Genomic DNA, 17358 nt, shown 5'->3' with positions numbered 1-17358 from the left:
GCGTTTAAGGAGTGGAATGATTGAGATGATTCTTGGGGAGAACAAGTTGAGTAAGAGTTTGGGATTTGCATCTAATGTTTCCATTACACTGGCGCCTATCTTGATATACATTTCTATACCCGAGTACCTAAGTACTGAATACGATTATTTAACAAAGCAAACTTTCTATTATTACATGGGCGTATCTCATGAAACGACCTCACTTGTAGATCTCGTCAAAGGGTCGAGTATCCGAGTAACACGAATCCCAAACTTCGTTAACTACCTTTACGGCTTGAACGTCATCTTTACACCAAGGTCTAGCCAATACCGACTTGACTGCTCTCCTGCGCACGCAGTCCTGGTGTTGTTGTGTTACCCTGTAGTTATTTCTCGTCCAGAACTCTCTTGCCCATCTACATTCTCCACTCAGACTTGCTGCTCTGATCTATGTTATCGTTTAGCTATTTATTTCTGTACTCGTACTAGGCCAGGGCAGACAAACCTCCGAACAAGCTGCATGTCGCAGATCTCCCCAGTCCACCTTCCATCTCAAATGATCCCAAGCATGCACCATTTCATGTGCCAATGTATCCTCCACATGTTTACTATCCCTCATCTCATTCGCACATAATTGAATGCCATGCTCGGGGCTAAAACCCCCACCTTGCCTCACCATTTTCCCATCTTCTGTGACTCGTGTGGGACATCTCCTGCAACGTATGTTATCTGCATCAAGCTTCCCATTGAGATCCCGTATGTTTTTTTGCATAAATATGACGATCGGTGAGTATTTTAAATTATAGTCTCGCCATTCTTCACATCGGTCGCAGTCGCGCTTCTCATGGCGAGCGTATTGATCTTCGCGATAGAGCATCTGGTGGGATGGAGGCATTGTGCCAAGTAGGATAGAGAACCAATTGCGTGTTCGAGCAGTTGGATCGAATTGCGGTTCCGACTCCTTCGCAGAGTCTGGCACAAGCGGAGGCTTATTTCCTTCCGGGGATGACATTGTGGATAAAAGTAGCTTACAACACTTACGCTTTGCGATGTACCAAGTAGAGCGCTGTTTGTTGATACAACAATTGTTCACAAAAATAACTTTTGGTGGGCGGTGGGAAAATTCTGCCGGTATCGGATTGATATAAAACCACCCACGACAACATTCATCTCTTTAATGCCTTGCTAGGTATACATATACAATACACGCCATTTTTTGATATATTGTCAAACGTATTCTACATAGCAGGATGAACGTTGGCAAGATGAAAACCCCAAAATCTTTAACTATAGTTATAAAATTAGGTACTTACAAGCCCTTCTTTTCAAAGGCCAGAAGCTGAGTCACGGGATACTATAGGGACCAGTTCCATCGTAGATGAGAAAACTCATGAGCCATTGTTGAGTATTTTGAGTTTGATTGTGGAAACTGCTGTGAGGCTACACAAAGATGGACACAAAGTTATTATTGTATCCTCCGGAGCTATTGGAGTTGGGCTTCGAAGAATGGAGTTGGATAAAAGGCCAAAACATCTTCCCCGAGTACAAGTATGTCTCGTTCGAAGCAGCTAGTCGGTGAATATTTGACTAATGTCGGCGGGTGCAGGCTTTAGCAGCGATCGGACAATGTCGTCTTATAAGTCTATGGGATAGCTTGTTCGCTCACTTACAACAACCTGTTGCACAAATTTTGCTCACGAGAAATGATATTGCAGATGTAAGCTCACCATGTAAAGATGAATCACTACATGACTTACAATTTGTAGCGAACCCAATACCGAAATGCTCAAAATACCTTGCACGAGCTTCTAGAAATGGGCGTCATCCCTATCGTTAACGAAAACGATACCCTAGCCGTCGCTGAGATCAAATTTGGAGATAATGATACTCTATCAGCTATCACTGCAGCTATGCTCCATGCAGATTACTTATTCCTGATGACTGATGTCGACTGTCTCTATGATAAAAATCCTCGAACGCATCCAGATGCACAAGCAATTGAGGTTGTTGAAGATATCTCCGCATTACAGGCCGATGGTAGCCGTTCCCCATTCAGTTCTTATGCCCTCTCGAAATAAACACACTAACTTTCCGTCTTCAGTATCAAGTGCTGGCTCTAGCCTCGGTACAGGGGGAATGTCCACAAAGATAGTTGCTGCCCGTCTAGCCACCTCTGCAGGTGTAACAACTGTCATAACACGGTCCTCTAGCCCAGGAAACATTGCAAGTATAGTGAGCTATGTTCAATCCCTCAAAAACTCCACTTTGGGCGGTAAAAGCGGTGATATTGTTTCGCAATCACAGACACCAGAAACTCTTACGAGATCCAATTCCACACTATCTCTTACTGGTGTAACATCGTCGCTTATGGAGCCACCTCTACATACCAGATTCCTTCCATCGCATCAACCGATCCGGGACCGCTATTTCTGGCTTCTACATGGTCTCTCTCCACATGGAACGATCTATATTGATGCCGGTGCTCATCGAGCATTGGCGGCCAAAGCTGGTCTGCTTCCTGCCGGGATTGTAGATGTAGAGGGCAGCTTTGCTCAACAAGAAGCCGTGCGTCTAGTGGTTGTTGAGCGCCCAAGCTCGCCAGATGCAAAGATTGTGGCAGGGTCGGGAGTTGAAGTGGGTAGGGCGTTAGTAAACTACAGTGCAATGGAGATAACTAGGATTAAAGGTGTGAGAAGTAGTGAAATACATGGGTTGTTAGGCTATGCAGATAGTGAGTATGTTGCTTTGAGGGAAAATATAAGCTTCTTCGAAAGAGGAAGTAGAAGTGCGACACCGGTTCTCAGTTAATGATTAGATCTAGACTTGAAAACAATACTGAAAACAAGTTTGATCATCGAATGATAATTGCAAAAAGTCTAATGAATATGGTATATATAACGAAAGAAAATTTGGACAGGAGATTTATCTTCTGAATGTTCTGACTATTCGTGAGAGCTGTAATACTATATATGTGAAAAATGGAAATAATTGCTTAGTAAGATCTAATTCAAGTGATTTGGTTGATTGAAATCATTGTAAGGAAGATAAGTTTGATATTATAGCATAGTATAAAATACTTTAGATACGAGCAAAAAGAAACAAAATCATTTGAACTATCTTATTGAAACAAACATAAATTATATTAAAGAGAGAAGAATGGAAGACTGCAAAAAAAACCAGTCGTCGAGAGGAAGAAGTTTTCAGACTATGAATTTGTTGGATTTCTTTTTTTTAATGTAATTTTATAATATAACAGGTAACGATATATATGGCGCCAGCTTCCGATCCTTGGTAATCTCGAAATTAAAAAATTCAATGAAATCCATGTTGTTGAATTATTCAGATTAATCTTAAGTTTTCTTGATGGTTTTCATTTGACAAATTCAATAGATGTATTAAATTTGTTAGATTTGTTGGATTTGTTGGATTTGTTGGATTTGTTGGATTTGTTGGATTTGTTGGATTTGTTGGATTTGTTGGATTTGTTGGATTTGTTGGATTTGTTGGATTTGTTGGATTTGTTGGATTTGTTGGATTTGTTGGATTTCTTGGATTTCTTGAATTTATTGAAATTTTTTAGAGCTTGTAAATTTATTATATATATTATTTCTGGGTTCTTTTTAATATAAAAGGATTTTATTCTATTTAATCCAATTTATAAAAAATTTGATTTTTACAATTTTTTGATAGTTTTAAGGCTTTATACAAATAAAGATTATATACATAATCAAAGTGTAACTTAAAATCCTATATAAATAATTGAAAAAAAGAGTATACAAAGACTTTATAAACAGAGAAAGTTCTATAATACATCATATATTATCTTGTACTTAAATATAATAGAATTTTTGAGATAAAGCTTGATCAATTTATTGAAAAAAAGGGGGGGGGGCTAATAAGTCTCAATACAAATGAGTAATTTTCTTTCCAATTATTTGATTTGAAAAGAAATATTTAGATAGAGTATCAATAATTCTTTGTGTATTTATCATCAATATTCATGATATTATTATGTTAATACTAAAAATCAAAAATGTACTCATTTTTATCAAGTTTTAGATTTATAAAAAGAAAGAAGAAGTTGATTATTATAAAAATTATATATAAATCATTTGATTAGATGTTAGTATATTATAAAAAGTTATGTATCGATTTTATTCATATTTGGGAACATATATTACAACAATCTATTGAAAGACTATGAATTAATTCATTAGTTATTAAAAAGTACTTTAAACTAATAAAATGTAAGATTTCAATTCATTTGTAAACCAAAAAAATTAACTTAATTTTTTTTGATTAACAGTCGTATACGATCATTCATTATTTTTATTTTTATTTATTTATTATTTTTGGTATTTATGTTGTGTTTTCATACAATATTTTTTGAGAAAAAGATATTGTTGATAAAATCCCCTCTATTTGATTCGAATTTAATATGCTTATTTGAATCTTAACATACCTACCTAGGCATATATGTTATTTCATTTGATAATAGAGAATTTACTCTTTTTATGTGACTTTCTAATCTCTCAAATGATTGATTTAAAATCAAAATAAATACCTATATAAATAAAGGCTTCAATCTTTATTACATTTGAAAGAATTCATCAATCAACAAAGTCAATAATTTGAATACTGATGAAATCTAAGAATCCTATCAATTTTTTTTAAAAAAAATTTGAGGATCTAACGATATCAGTATTTAGAGATAATAGTGTTTTTGTTTGAAATAATTATAATTTTTATTTTATAATTTAACTAAATATGAAGGGTTTTTGTTATGAAGGTTTGTTCGAAGAAAATATTAAACCAAAATAAATCTAAAAATGTGATTTTTGTGATAAATACATTCTTTCAATGTTCCAATACAATTTGTATTATTGATTAACAATTATTTTATTAGTTTTAATTATAATAGATTATATTGTGTATTGAAATTGCTTTTGATTAGATATTAATAAGTAAATATGAAATCTTTTATTCAATTTATAACTTTAATGGTGATAATGTATTTATATGTATTTAAAGTAATAGCATTTTTAGTAATAGTTTACAACGAAACTTGAGTATAAATAGATCTTTATGATTATATATATAAAAATAAGAATGCGTTATCTTCTCGTCTTTATGAATGGGAAAATCTTAAAAATCAATTATAATATATCAATCAAATCTCAAATAATTTCGGATTTGATTGATTAGTAATTAATAAAACAGTTTCAGAAGTATTGTTTTATATTTGTGAATGATATTCGATCATTTTTTGATCGATTTAGTATATCTAACATTTTCGTATCATAAGATAATGGAATAATCAGTATAATTTATAGAAAGGGATTTGTAATAATTGATATGATATAGTTTACTAATATACTTAATATCAAATCGCTTTTGATATTAATTCATTTAAATATTGTTATATTTGTATTATAGATGTTTAATATGCTGTCGAAATATACACATAATTACATCCGATCGGGCTAGTATAATACTAAGCTTCAAAATAATTACACATATAAATCTATGATATACTTCCTTTAATCTATAACTTTTAATTCTAGAATTAATCTCTAAAAACTTATCACATTCAATGAATCTTTAAAAAATCTTTCGAATAAGAAATATATTGATATCTTTATATACTTATATATAAAGCTTTTATATATACTCTATTTGCTTTTATCTAAACACATCGCTTTCATTTCTTTGCTTCTACATAAATCTTTTTTTATTATTCGAACATATTATCTTTTTTTATCTTTAATTTCTAAATTGTAATTTAATAAATTTTATAGTTATAAAGCTTCACAAAAGAATAGATTTTTATGAAAACAATATCTTGTTTTTATATTTCCTAGTCCTTAAATACATCTCTATCATTTGTAATCCTTTTTAATCGAAATTCTCTTTTTCTAATCTCGAGAAATTCCATAACAATTCTTGGAGACTCGATACGTAATTATTTCTAATTTTACTATATTTATCTTGATCTCAAATTTTATATAGAAACTAGAATACTATCACAACTTTCATATTTTTAATTAAAATGTTCTCTTGAATTATAGAATAGTTTCAAATCAATTTATATACATTTATAATAATTCAACTAAAATTCAGGAGGTTAAAGATACGTTTATTTTTCAAAATCAGATATCAATTCTTTACATACTTATATTACAAAATTCAAAATAACTTTTTATGAAAATATAGACCAAAATTAGTTTGATTTGAATCAAGTCTCGAACTCTCATGATAAATATAGTACCACTTTTAGAAATTGTTTTTCTCGATACCTAGTTTTCCGTTTTTTAGTTTTATTTCAATTTTATTCCAATTCTATTCAGATTACACAATGACTAACTATATTTACAGCGAACGAATCTTTGTTTTTTTTATAAATAAATTTAGAACTCTATATATATAATATAATCAGTTCCTGAAAACTAATAATTCAACAAACATTAATAATATTAATTTTATTGATGTTTCGATCTTCTTAATACTTTACTAAATAAATCTAATTACACCTCAATTCTATTCCACTCTTATATATACAAGTGTCCTTTAATTGAAAACACCCTCTTGTATAAATAAAATAAATAGACATAATATAAAAATGCTTTTTATCAATTATGACCCTATCTATTTAATTTATATCAAGATATTTAAAATGAAAAGAATCTACTGTAATTGTTACAATAACTCCTACTGATATCAAATGTAATAATAACGATAAGAATCTAAGAGAAATGATTGATAATCAATATTTTAAGAATTACTGAAAAGAAGTATATAATGAATATATATTTATTGACTATAATTGTCGAGTAATAAGCATAGCTCCCAACATATGGAATCTGTTGTATCTAATCAACAAAAGCAATCACATAATATTAAGTAATTACATGATCTTATATAATCCAAAAATAATTCATTATTCTTATTTCGATTATTTTATTAATTAATGACGAAATAGAGCCAATTATTCTCTGTAGTTGAATGTTTTTAAAATCACAATAGTTAACTTTGCTATAGAGTTATCAGATTAAGAACTGAAAGTGAAAGTTATATATTTAAATTGAGCAATATATTTTGAAATTATTGATTATATAGATTATAATACGTTTGTTTAATATTATACGGTTGCTTTTACCAATTAAAAACCAAAGCTTTTGTATAACAGAAGCTATACTTACCATTCGACAATTAATACAATTTATATATCAAATTTTCAAAAAAAAGAGTCCAAAAAAGGTGGAGATTAATGATTTTTTTCGCATTTAGATTATTTGTTTAAAATCAGTTCGGAATAGATGTTTTAAAAGAAAGAAAGAGTATTACTATATATACAAATATGTTTGATCGCATTAATACAGTATTAAGCTTTAAGTTGGATATATATAGAGCTCTATGAAATACTCTCTTCGATTTACAGCTTTTGATTTCAAGGTTAATCTCTCAACACTCATTGAGTTCGTCACATATATTATATCGAATTCTAATGATTTTAACAGTCTAAATTTTAATAATCAATTGTTTTTGATCATTTATAATCTTGACTTTATTTTCAATATTTGAAAACTAAGAAATACAAATAGATCTAAAAAAAGAAATTTCTATGATTTGGTTAATTTTAATATTAATCTTTGGTTTAATAGATCCATGATTGACTAATTTGATATTAGGTTGTATTCAAATTGTTTTATAAATTCAAGTTTTATTGTTTGAAGTAAATTAATTATTGAGGTTTATATAGTTTACCAAAATATTCAAAATCATTGTAGGGGACTACAGGGTAGCGTAGCTTATATTACTAAAGCCTATAAATAGTATAATTTGCTTAGTATTAATAAGCAGTTTTTATAACCTTACTCCATATTCCTATTAGTTGATAGCAAATTTCAACAAATATTATACTTTTCTAGTCTGATTTTTCTATTTGGTCAAACGGAATCAAAAGAGAGTTTTTTGTTTTGACTACTAATTATTATAACATTATTGAAAATTTCCGGATGTTATATCTATATTCTGATTTTTAGTTTAAAAATCGAGAGATTATTATCTAAATCTAATGATCACTTACTTTTCTCTAATCCAAATGCTAATTCAATAAAGTTATATTTAAAAAATTACACAACATTATGAAAAATATTTGTAGAAACAATATAGTGGAAACAATGTAGTGGAAACAATATATGTTCATTTATATAAAACAGATGTACAATAATATCACAATTTTTCAACTAGTAATATCTTTTCTAAATCTTTCTTAGTAACATAAACAATCAATAAGCTATTCCTAAAACAAATTGGCAACAACTTTGAAAAGAAAACGGCTCTCCATACTCAGCAGACTTTCATCGCAGTTATGTTAAACTTTAAAAAATTGAAGAAGGAAAAAAAACTTCGAAAATCGATTTTATTATAACTATACGTTCTTGAAAGAACAATAAATAATACATAATCAAGTTTATTACCTATTTAACAATGATTACTTAAGAGTAAAATCATATCTTTAGTTTTATATATCAATTATTATTAAAAAACAAATAACATTATATTATTTACAGAAATCTACGAAATCTAGAATTATATATATTTTCATAATAATTAGAGAAATTACCAACAGTGATAAAACCTTATGATAAGATTCTGATTAATATATCAGCAGGTCTTATAATTCTAATAATTTTATGAGTTTTGAATAAAAAGAAGTATGAAAATCAATCAATATAGATGTATTTACAAAAATTATTCTTTTATTAGTCATTGACAAAATTGTAAAAGTAAAACCATTAAATCTAATTGATATGAACATAAGATTTTGAATTTTGATTGAAGAGTTATCTCCTTAATATTCTTGCTATCCGTGAGGACCGTAGTACTATATACACACAAAAAAGGTAATTCGCTTAGCCTGAGACACGATTCAAGCGAACTGATTGGTCTAAACCCCTATGTAGTGTTCTTGAAATTGTGGCATTGTGATATAGAATATGGTTCTCTAATTGAATTAGCTCATTTAAGCTAGTGTGAATTGAAAAAAAAAAAAAGTAGTAACTATATAAAATAACCTAAATGCTTTCTAATGATGTATTTTTTATAATGTTGGCTTCCATATTAGGATTTATATACAGAGTTTAGGGCTAGTTTGGATATACAAATCCGCGCTGAATCCGCTGAATATTCTGTACTTTTTGAAAATGGATTTTGAATTTATATTTGAATATTAAATTACAGATTTTATTAAATAATCTATATTTCAATAAATTTAATATATTTTGAAATAGGGAAAGAATAAATTATTTTAAAATAATATTAAACAATTCATGTTTTTTAATAAATTTATATAGAAAAATGAAAATACAGATTGAAAACAAGGATTAGAAAAAGTTGGTTTTATTAAATTTATTGAAATAATCTGTTCTTTTTATAAATCTTTATAAACTTTAAAATTTAAAGTTTTAATATATAAAGCCTGAAATTATAATAAATAAAATCTAAAACTATAGATTTATTTTAAATTAAAATTTATAATTATATATAAATTTAAATGAAATTATTTCTACATTTGTTTATTTAATTATTCAAATAATAATAATATATTAAAAATTTGAATTATTCTATTTAGTTTATATATATATTATATATATATTCTATTTCCTTTTATTTTGATAAATTATTTAATAGATTTGATATATAAATTATAAAATCATAAATCAATAATCCACTTTTTTTGAAACAGATTATTACTATCGCGAAATCCGTAGTAGTATAAAGAGTGGATTATTTCAGCGGATTCAGCACGGATTTTGCAATCAAACGAGCCCTTAAACCCTTTATTCAAAGAATTTAAATTTTTCAATTTTCAGGACTAAAATACTATTAATTTTATTAAAACTAAAATGTTGATATGTTAGAAACAAAATGATTTAAATTAGCATCTTTTGAATCCCAAATAACACTTTTGATATTTGAGGTATTAATACATGAAATGATGCTATATGGGGTTGTTACTGTATTATAAATATTCAGAAGTACTCTGCGAAATAATTGAAGATGCATCGTATATGTTAAAATCATTTATAACTTCCATAAACATCAATCCGATAAACTGTAACAAAACTATAAAATAGGTTATCGTAATATTCAAATTATATTAAGATTTTAGAAAATTTAAAGTCTAATTAAATAAATAGCTGCTGCCAAAGTTATTAAACCGAATCGAAAAGCACTTGTGTTATATTTTATTAATATCATTAACTATTCAATTAATTGATATATTTTAATATTCAGAGTCCAACATATAATCCAATATGAAATCGTCTTTCAAATGATAATTTTCTCATAGATCTGTATAAGTAATGAATAAAATTATCAAAGTTTAGGATAGAAAATTAATAAAATCATTCTTTTTGAAAAAACGGATTGATCTATTTTCAGGATTTCAAGTATAAAGATTCAAAATTATTTAAATCAAATGTATTGTTTTAACCTTAATAATTTTCTTATATTAAAGAATAAATAAATAAATAATGGTTTATGCCTAATAAGAGTTTACTCAATTTTGAATAAAATTCTACACTTTAAAGACATATATTCTAAATTTGAGGGAGATATAAAAAATCTAAAGTATATGATTAAATTGTATTCACTTTTTTTCTTTTGATAAAGTTAATGTAATATTTACTTTGCATTTTTGATTCAACTTTTATAAAACCTCATGAATACAAGAATTATATTAATACATTAATTATAGATTTAAATTATACATGATTCAATCAGGATTTGTAAAAGTTATAATCTATTTTAATATATACTATACTATACATCTTCAATTATTTCACTAAATATAGTTTGAATATCAAGTTTGATTAAATGCTATATAATTTGAGATATTATGAGAGTACTATATAAAATTTCCATTTGTTTCTTCAAGGTAAGAAGAAAAAAGAAATTTTACGAATCTGTAGTCTGAGAATCCTGTTTTGCCGGCGGCTAGTCAGATTAAATCTTTTATATTATATTCTATGTATGATACTTACTTGAATCGTCCCCTAGAGTGCGGGCAAATGGCGTCCGATGTGGTTTGTGCATTGAATAAGTATATTAATAGCTTTAAAAATAATATTATGAATAAAGGTTTTAATATTGAGATTGGATATTGAAATCTATGAGATGATTAATAATGAATATATTGAGTATATTTCTATATCTTTATTCTTGATTAATAATGGATGGAAGATTTTATAAGAATTATTATACTCTGTATCCTAAAATAGGAAATAATTATAAGCGATTCTGATATAATTTATCATTAAAAGCTTTATTATATCAGAAATTTAATATTTATTAGGAAAAAAAATTCATTTGAGTATTCATCTGAATTCAAAGAACAGACTTTTTTTTCTTAAGTTCATAAACATTCAATTCCTGATTCTAAAGAAGCATATTAAAATTATAAGAATTCTTAAAATCCTGATGTTTTGATTGGTCGATAAGACACTGTCAAGCGAGGGCGCCGAACATTCGCACTCTAGGGGATATAGGACTTCTTTTAATTTGCATACCTTCTTTTAATTTTGTTTGATTCATTGATTATATTCTATAAATCATCCTTGTAATCTTTTTACCTGAGTAATAAATTTGTTCTTTTACCCACTAGCTTAATTAACTTTAAATATTTAGAGTATAACCTTTGACATAATAATATAATAATAAATTGAATAACATAAATAAATTTCAAAGAAGAAGCGTTTTCTTTCTTTAAAATAATTTTCTAAATATGTTCATTCTTAAAACTTTTTCGTTGATTATTAGCGGTCCTATTAACCAATTCTTGTTATTATTTACTGGTTTAAACATAGATTATTAAATTCCAAAATATAGGTACAATTCTTGAGTATTTTCGATTTGAGATTTGCTTAAATATATATTGTATTGAAGCTCTTGATTAGATAATACAAATTTGAATATGATTTCAAAATATTTCATACCCGAATTAATCTTTTTTTCTAAACTCAAATAAATAAGCGTTATTTTTGGAGTTTAAGGTTGAATTAATATCAATATCTCAAGAGATTATGATTTTTAACTAATGGAGATTTCATTTTACTCGAAAGATTCACCTTTGTATTAAGAAAAAATACTTAATTTATTTTGAAATCAATAGGAGAATCAATTTATCCTATTTTGGCAAATTCCTATTTTACATGATACATATTGAATTATCATTTATATATAAATCCTGTAGTCAAATAATGTTTATTTTGAATATTAGGAAATGTAATTTAGTCATAACATTTTAAATCGGGTTTGAAATACTATTAGTCTGATTGATTTATATATGTGGATTGAAAAATGAATTTTAACCTAGTGTTAAATATAGTAAGTAGTATTAATAATATCAGTTCTGATTCCAAATCTTGATTTATGATGATAATCGAAGAGACCTAATGCAATCTCTTCTTTTAGAATGTTGAAACAATTATATTCAGAGTTATCCAATAATTCTCTGAAGTATATTTAGTTTCTTTGTTATCGTGAACAAAAGCTGATTTGATAATCAAATTGATTTCAATTATTTAGATGTAGGGAATATTAGATGGAATCATCGTTAATTCGATGGTTTGATATTTTATCCTTAATGAAAAAACAATCGTATTACTACTTTATATTTATTTTGAAATATTGATTTCTTGTCATTTATGAAACACTCGGATTATAAAGGTCATATGTATTATATTCTCAATTTTTTTCTTTATATGCTTTTTAAAAATAATATCACTTAAGTAATGAATACATGAATGAAGCATTCATCTAAACTATTCTATAATGTTTAAAGATTTGATTCGATAGTTATTGCTGTTCTTAATTTCACGTTTAATTTGTTATCTTTAATACTTGAGTATCTGACCGCTATCAGCCTAGGACATTTTTATAAGGAAATTGCTTTGAATTCAAATCAAGGCATGATATCAATATAGGTAAAGATCTTTTTCATTCACTTTTCTAAAAAAATTAATTTAAAAGAATTTCTTTTTTCTATATCGATATTACAATGATGCTTCCAGTTCCACTAGAAATTATATTTTGTTTTTCAATATATAAATGACACTACAATTGAGATACCTATCGATTTTTCTTTCTATTAAAATAGAAAATAAAGTAAAAGATCAGTTTACTATAGGTTTGCTCTTTATAAAAGGTGAGGATATAGTAATCTTGATATTTTTTAATGTATAATAAATATTACATAAGTTCATTCGTTTCCTTGAAATCACAATAGATTTCTATATATTTCCGATTATGATTCTTGATATTTTTCTAACAACGCAATCATGATCAACAGAATTTGTTTGTTAATCCTATGGATTTTTCATCTCTTTAGATTCTATACAGCCATTTTGAAACTGTTAAATAGTTTATCATATTATTCTATTGTAATTTCTTTTTAAGAAATCTTAAGATTTTTGTATTGATCCAAAAAAAATATTCTCATACCTTAATGGGACAAGCAGGGGTATAAAACAATGAAAGTATGGTACTAGTACTAATAAAGTAACATTTATACATTACTAGTTGGTGTTAGTACTAATAGAGTGGTATTTCTATTGTTTCCGAGATTCTAAATGGTATTAGTACGAATAGAGTAGTACTTCTACAGTTCCCAGACCCCTGTATGATATTAGTATTGTACCCAGCTAGAGATTTCGAGAAAATCACAATATGTTAAAAAAATTATTGAGTTTATTTTTTTATCAATTACTCAATATGATATATTTTATCTTCTAAACTGTTGATTGAAGTAACAGAAATATTGACATTTTATTTAAGAATAGTTTAATACCCCTATAATTCAATCTATAATATTATTTCAGGGATTAATATATATAATTGATTTTTCTAATTACTATGAATTATCTATTTATAAAACTATATTCATATAATGATTTCTGATTTATAGAATTTTGAATAAAGCCCTAATATAGTGAATAATAATATAATATAAAACTTAATCAGTAATGATATTTTATTATATTTTTTCAGTATACTCTTCGTTTCTTTTAATAATTACTTTTTTTTCACTAGAATTCATTTTGAAAATTAATCAATAACTTTATATTATAATTCTATGAAATTTCATTTTATTTATTTCTAGGCTTATAATATTGGTCTTATAAAGACTGACTATAAAGCTTATGAGAACTAACTATAGAAATTAATTATAGAAGATTAAACCTATAGTTTTAGAGTTTATAAGTTATAGGTATAGAAATCAATTAGTTATATCTTAATAATATTTCTATTATACCAGGGATATACATAGGTACTATACTCAATTAATAGTACAGTTCAAATACTACATCCCGATTAAATACTATACGGCATAAGAGCAAAATAGGGATAGTATATAGAATTCCTATTCATCCGCTTAAAGTATCGATTGTTGAGAATAAAATTTTATAATTCTATTATTAAACCGTTTCAAATCGATTTTCTTTATTATCTGGGGGGAAACCTCATTTTCTTCAAACTTATTGTTCTGTTTTAATCTGATAGAAATTAGGTATTATTGCTTCTACAACAATCAGATAAATGTTTATAAATGGTTCAAAAGTATTAAATGTTTATTCAAACACTTCGTCATTCCAGTTGACTTTAATAATTATTCAAAGTAATGAAAATCCTTCCTTAACGGTACAAGCAGGGATATAAAACAGTGGAAGTATAGTATTAATATTAATAGGGTAGTATTTCTATAGTACTAATAGTGTTAGTATCCATGGAGTAGTATTTCTATAGTTCCTGAATGCTTGAATAATACTTGAACCCCTGAATAGTAATAGTATTATATTCAACCAAAGTTATAAAAAAAAGATTTATGATTTCATATTAAGTTGATTATTTAACTAATTATTTAATATAAAAATAATATAAGAGCTTTCATATTATTAAAATACTGACATAACATATGGGGAACTCGGACACTTTTTCAATTATTCTATATACAATTTTATTATATAAATCACATAATCCTTTAATTCTAATTTTGAATTATTCAAATTAATTTCTAGCTTTTTTTCTTTGATCATTTTTTGTATTCTTTAATTAAGTATTTAGATGATTATCTTTATAGCTTTTTCTTCTTCGATTTTTTCTTTACCTGGTATATCATTTTCAGAACCTTTTTAAAATTAAAAACAAATTAACCCTATATTTTAATTCTTCTCTAAATATTAGAAAACTATATACGAAATAGAACTATCTTAATATTTTGAGATTCTATAAATGTAGTCATTTTTTTAATATATTAATAAATTATTATTATAAAAAAATCTTTACTTACTAAAATTATATTACCTAAAGATCTAATTTATGTACCATAATTTTATTCTATTTAAAAAGATTTTCTAAATATAAATAAATCTAAATCTTGACAAAGAGTTTTTATTTATAAATTAGAAGATTACTAGAAAGAATTAACATAGTTTATTAGTATATGTACTATGTTAGTGCATACACCACCTTTACCTCAATTTACATTTTCAAATTTATATCATTCAATAATAATTAAATCAATTGATTAAAACTATTCAAAATCTAATAATCTAGAATCTATTATATTATTTTGATAGATTCTTATATTATAATTTATCTCTTTATATTTATTATAATATTAAATAAAGAATGCTTTTCTATTAGATTTATTTTCTTTTTGATATTTATTATATTAAATTTTAAATGGAAAAAAAGAGAGATAAATATACAAATTCGAATATCTAATTTCAAGAATATAGTTTTAAAATTAAATAAAATTAAATTTATCTCTTAAAATCCTAATTTTATATTCTAGAAAATAATTTATTTTTTATATACGATATTAAAAACTATAAAGAATTTAATCTTTGAAATATAATTAGTATATATCTTAATAAATTTATTAATTTAATTATTATATAAATATTCTACATTACTAAAACAATCAATATTAAATAATTAAATTAAATAATTTGAATATAATAATAGATATAAATATAGATTTAATAATTTAGTTTATAAAAAGATTGATTTCAATATATTAATTAAAGAAATGAATTTATTCTTGAATTATTAAAAATAAAGGAATAATTTTATTCTTTCTATTTCTACATATTATTGTTATCATTTATTTTCGATTATCTAATTATATTAATTTACTTCTATTATATCTTTTAATATTAATAATTCTTATTATAAAGCCTATTTCATCAAAATTATAAAAATCTTTATTCAAAATTTTATATTTCACTTATATATTTATAATTAATTAAAATTATTTCTCGAAAAGTTTAGAATTCTTATAAAAAGCTTTTTGAAAATTATAAATATAATTAAAATATGTTTTTGATTCTTCATATTGTTTTATAAATCAATATACTTAAAAATTTTTAATAGCTTTTCCTTCTTTTGATTTGAAAATATAATTTATTATATTTTCTATCTTTTTACATTTAAAAGAAAAACCTTTTGAATTTATATTAAAAATATATAAAATAATTACTTACTTTTTTATTTTAATAAATCTCAGATTTTGTAAATGAAATTTAATTATAGAAATTATTTTATTCATTTTTTGAATAAATATTATATATATAATATTATATAATTTAGTAATTTTTTAAATCAAAAGTTTTTTGTTTTTTTCAATAGTTTTGATAATTAAGAGTATTTTCCCTTTTTTATTATTTGATTATATAATGAATAATTGATAAATTATATATTGAGATTGAAGAGTGTAAATTGAGGTAAAAGTGGTGTATGTATTGATACAGTATATGCACTAATAAACTATGTTAAATGATAATGTATTAAATATCTTTTATAGGAAGAAAGATATTAAATCAATCCTCTTTCAATTAATTTTGATATCAAAAGGATTCAATACTTTTTTTCAAATATTTCGAAAAAGTTCTATTGATTTGGTTCTTCAAATTTGTTTTAAAATAAATTAAAAATATTAATTAATCTTTGAAATATAATATTGTTCTATTAGTTTATATACTATAATATTAAATAGCTGTATTAATTAAAGATAATATAAATAAAGTAATAAAACTATTTATAATCAAAAGTTAAGACTGATTATCTGATATTTCTTTAGATTTTGATTGAAAACCCCTTTTTAACTATTTTAATTTATGATTATTTGAGATTCATTTATTTATATCAATAAAAAATAACTAGCTTTAAAATATATTCTTTGAAATACATATAGAATTTGTATTTTAAACCTTTAAAACAATTATAAATAATGAAATCTTTTTAATTGTATTAATATATTCAAATATAATTATCTATTCTTATTTATTGATTATAACTTTCTAATTCGATTTT

General features: G+C 25.2%; 2 protein-coding genes across 2 annotated transcripts; one reads left to right on the top strand and one right to left on the bottom strand.

Moving 5' to 3' along the window:
- Positions 1 to 199: 199 nt before the first annotated feature.
- Positions 200 to 991, bottom strand: EAE97_011224 (uncharacterized protein; the record flags this gene model as incomplete). The annotated part of the gene is made up of 2 exons (XM_038881739.1): positions 200 to 427; positions 485 to 991. 2 exons carry the CDS (start codon positions 989 to 991, stop codon positions 200 to 202), a joined length of 735 nt encoding a protein of 244 aa, XP_038727471.1.
- Positions 992 to 1089: 98 nt separating this feature from the next.
- On the top strand, positions 1090 to 2877 carry EAE97_011223 (uncharacterized protein). Its single transcript, XM_038881738.1, has 5 exons — positions 1090 to 1284; positions 1340 to 1527; positions 1586 to 1696; positions 1746 to 2034; positions 2081 to 2877. Exons 1-5 carry the CDS (start codon positions 1230 to 1232, stop codon positions 2785 to 2787), a joined length of 1350 nt encoding a protein of 449 aa, XP_038727470.1. The 5' UTR covers positions 1090 to 1229; the 3' UTR covers positions 2788 to 2877.
- Positions 2878 to 17358: the final 14481 nt, after the last annotated feature.

The sequence above is a fragment of the Botrytis byssoidea genome (assembly GCF_014898295.1).
Source record: "Botrytis byssoidea strain MUCL 94 chromosome Unknown BBYS_034, whole genome shotgun sequence".
In the NCBI taxonomy this organism is placed as follows: Eukaryota; Fungi; Ascomycota; class Leotiomycetes; order Helotiales; family Sclerotiniaceae; genus Botrytis; species Botrytis byssoidea.
The sequence above is the reverse complement of the archived record's forward strand: the minus strand, read 5'-3'. Positions and strand labels throughout refer to the sequence as shown.

Excerpts from the sequence above, each read along its gene's own strand:
- EAE97_011223 (XM_038881738.1), top strand. The coding sequence starts at position 1,230 with ATGAACGTTGGCAAGATGAAAACCCCAAAATCTTTAACTATAGTTATA. Across the intron at positions 1,528-1,585 it reads AACATCTTCCCCGAGTACAA|GCTTTAGCAGCGATCGGACA; the intron begins GTATGTCTCGTT and ends CGGCGGGTGCAG. Across the intron at positions 1,697-1,745 it reads CGAGAAATGATATTGCAGAT|CGAACCCAATACCGAAATGC; the intron begins GTAAGCTCACCA and ends TACAATTTGTAG.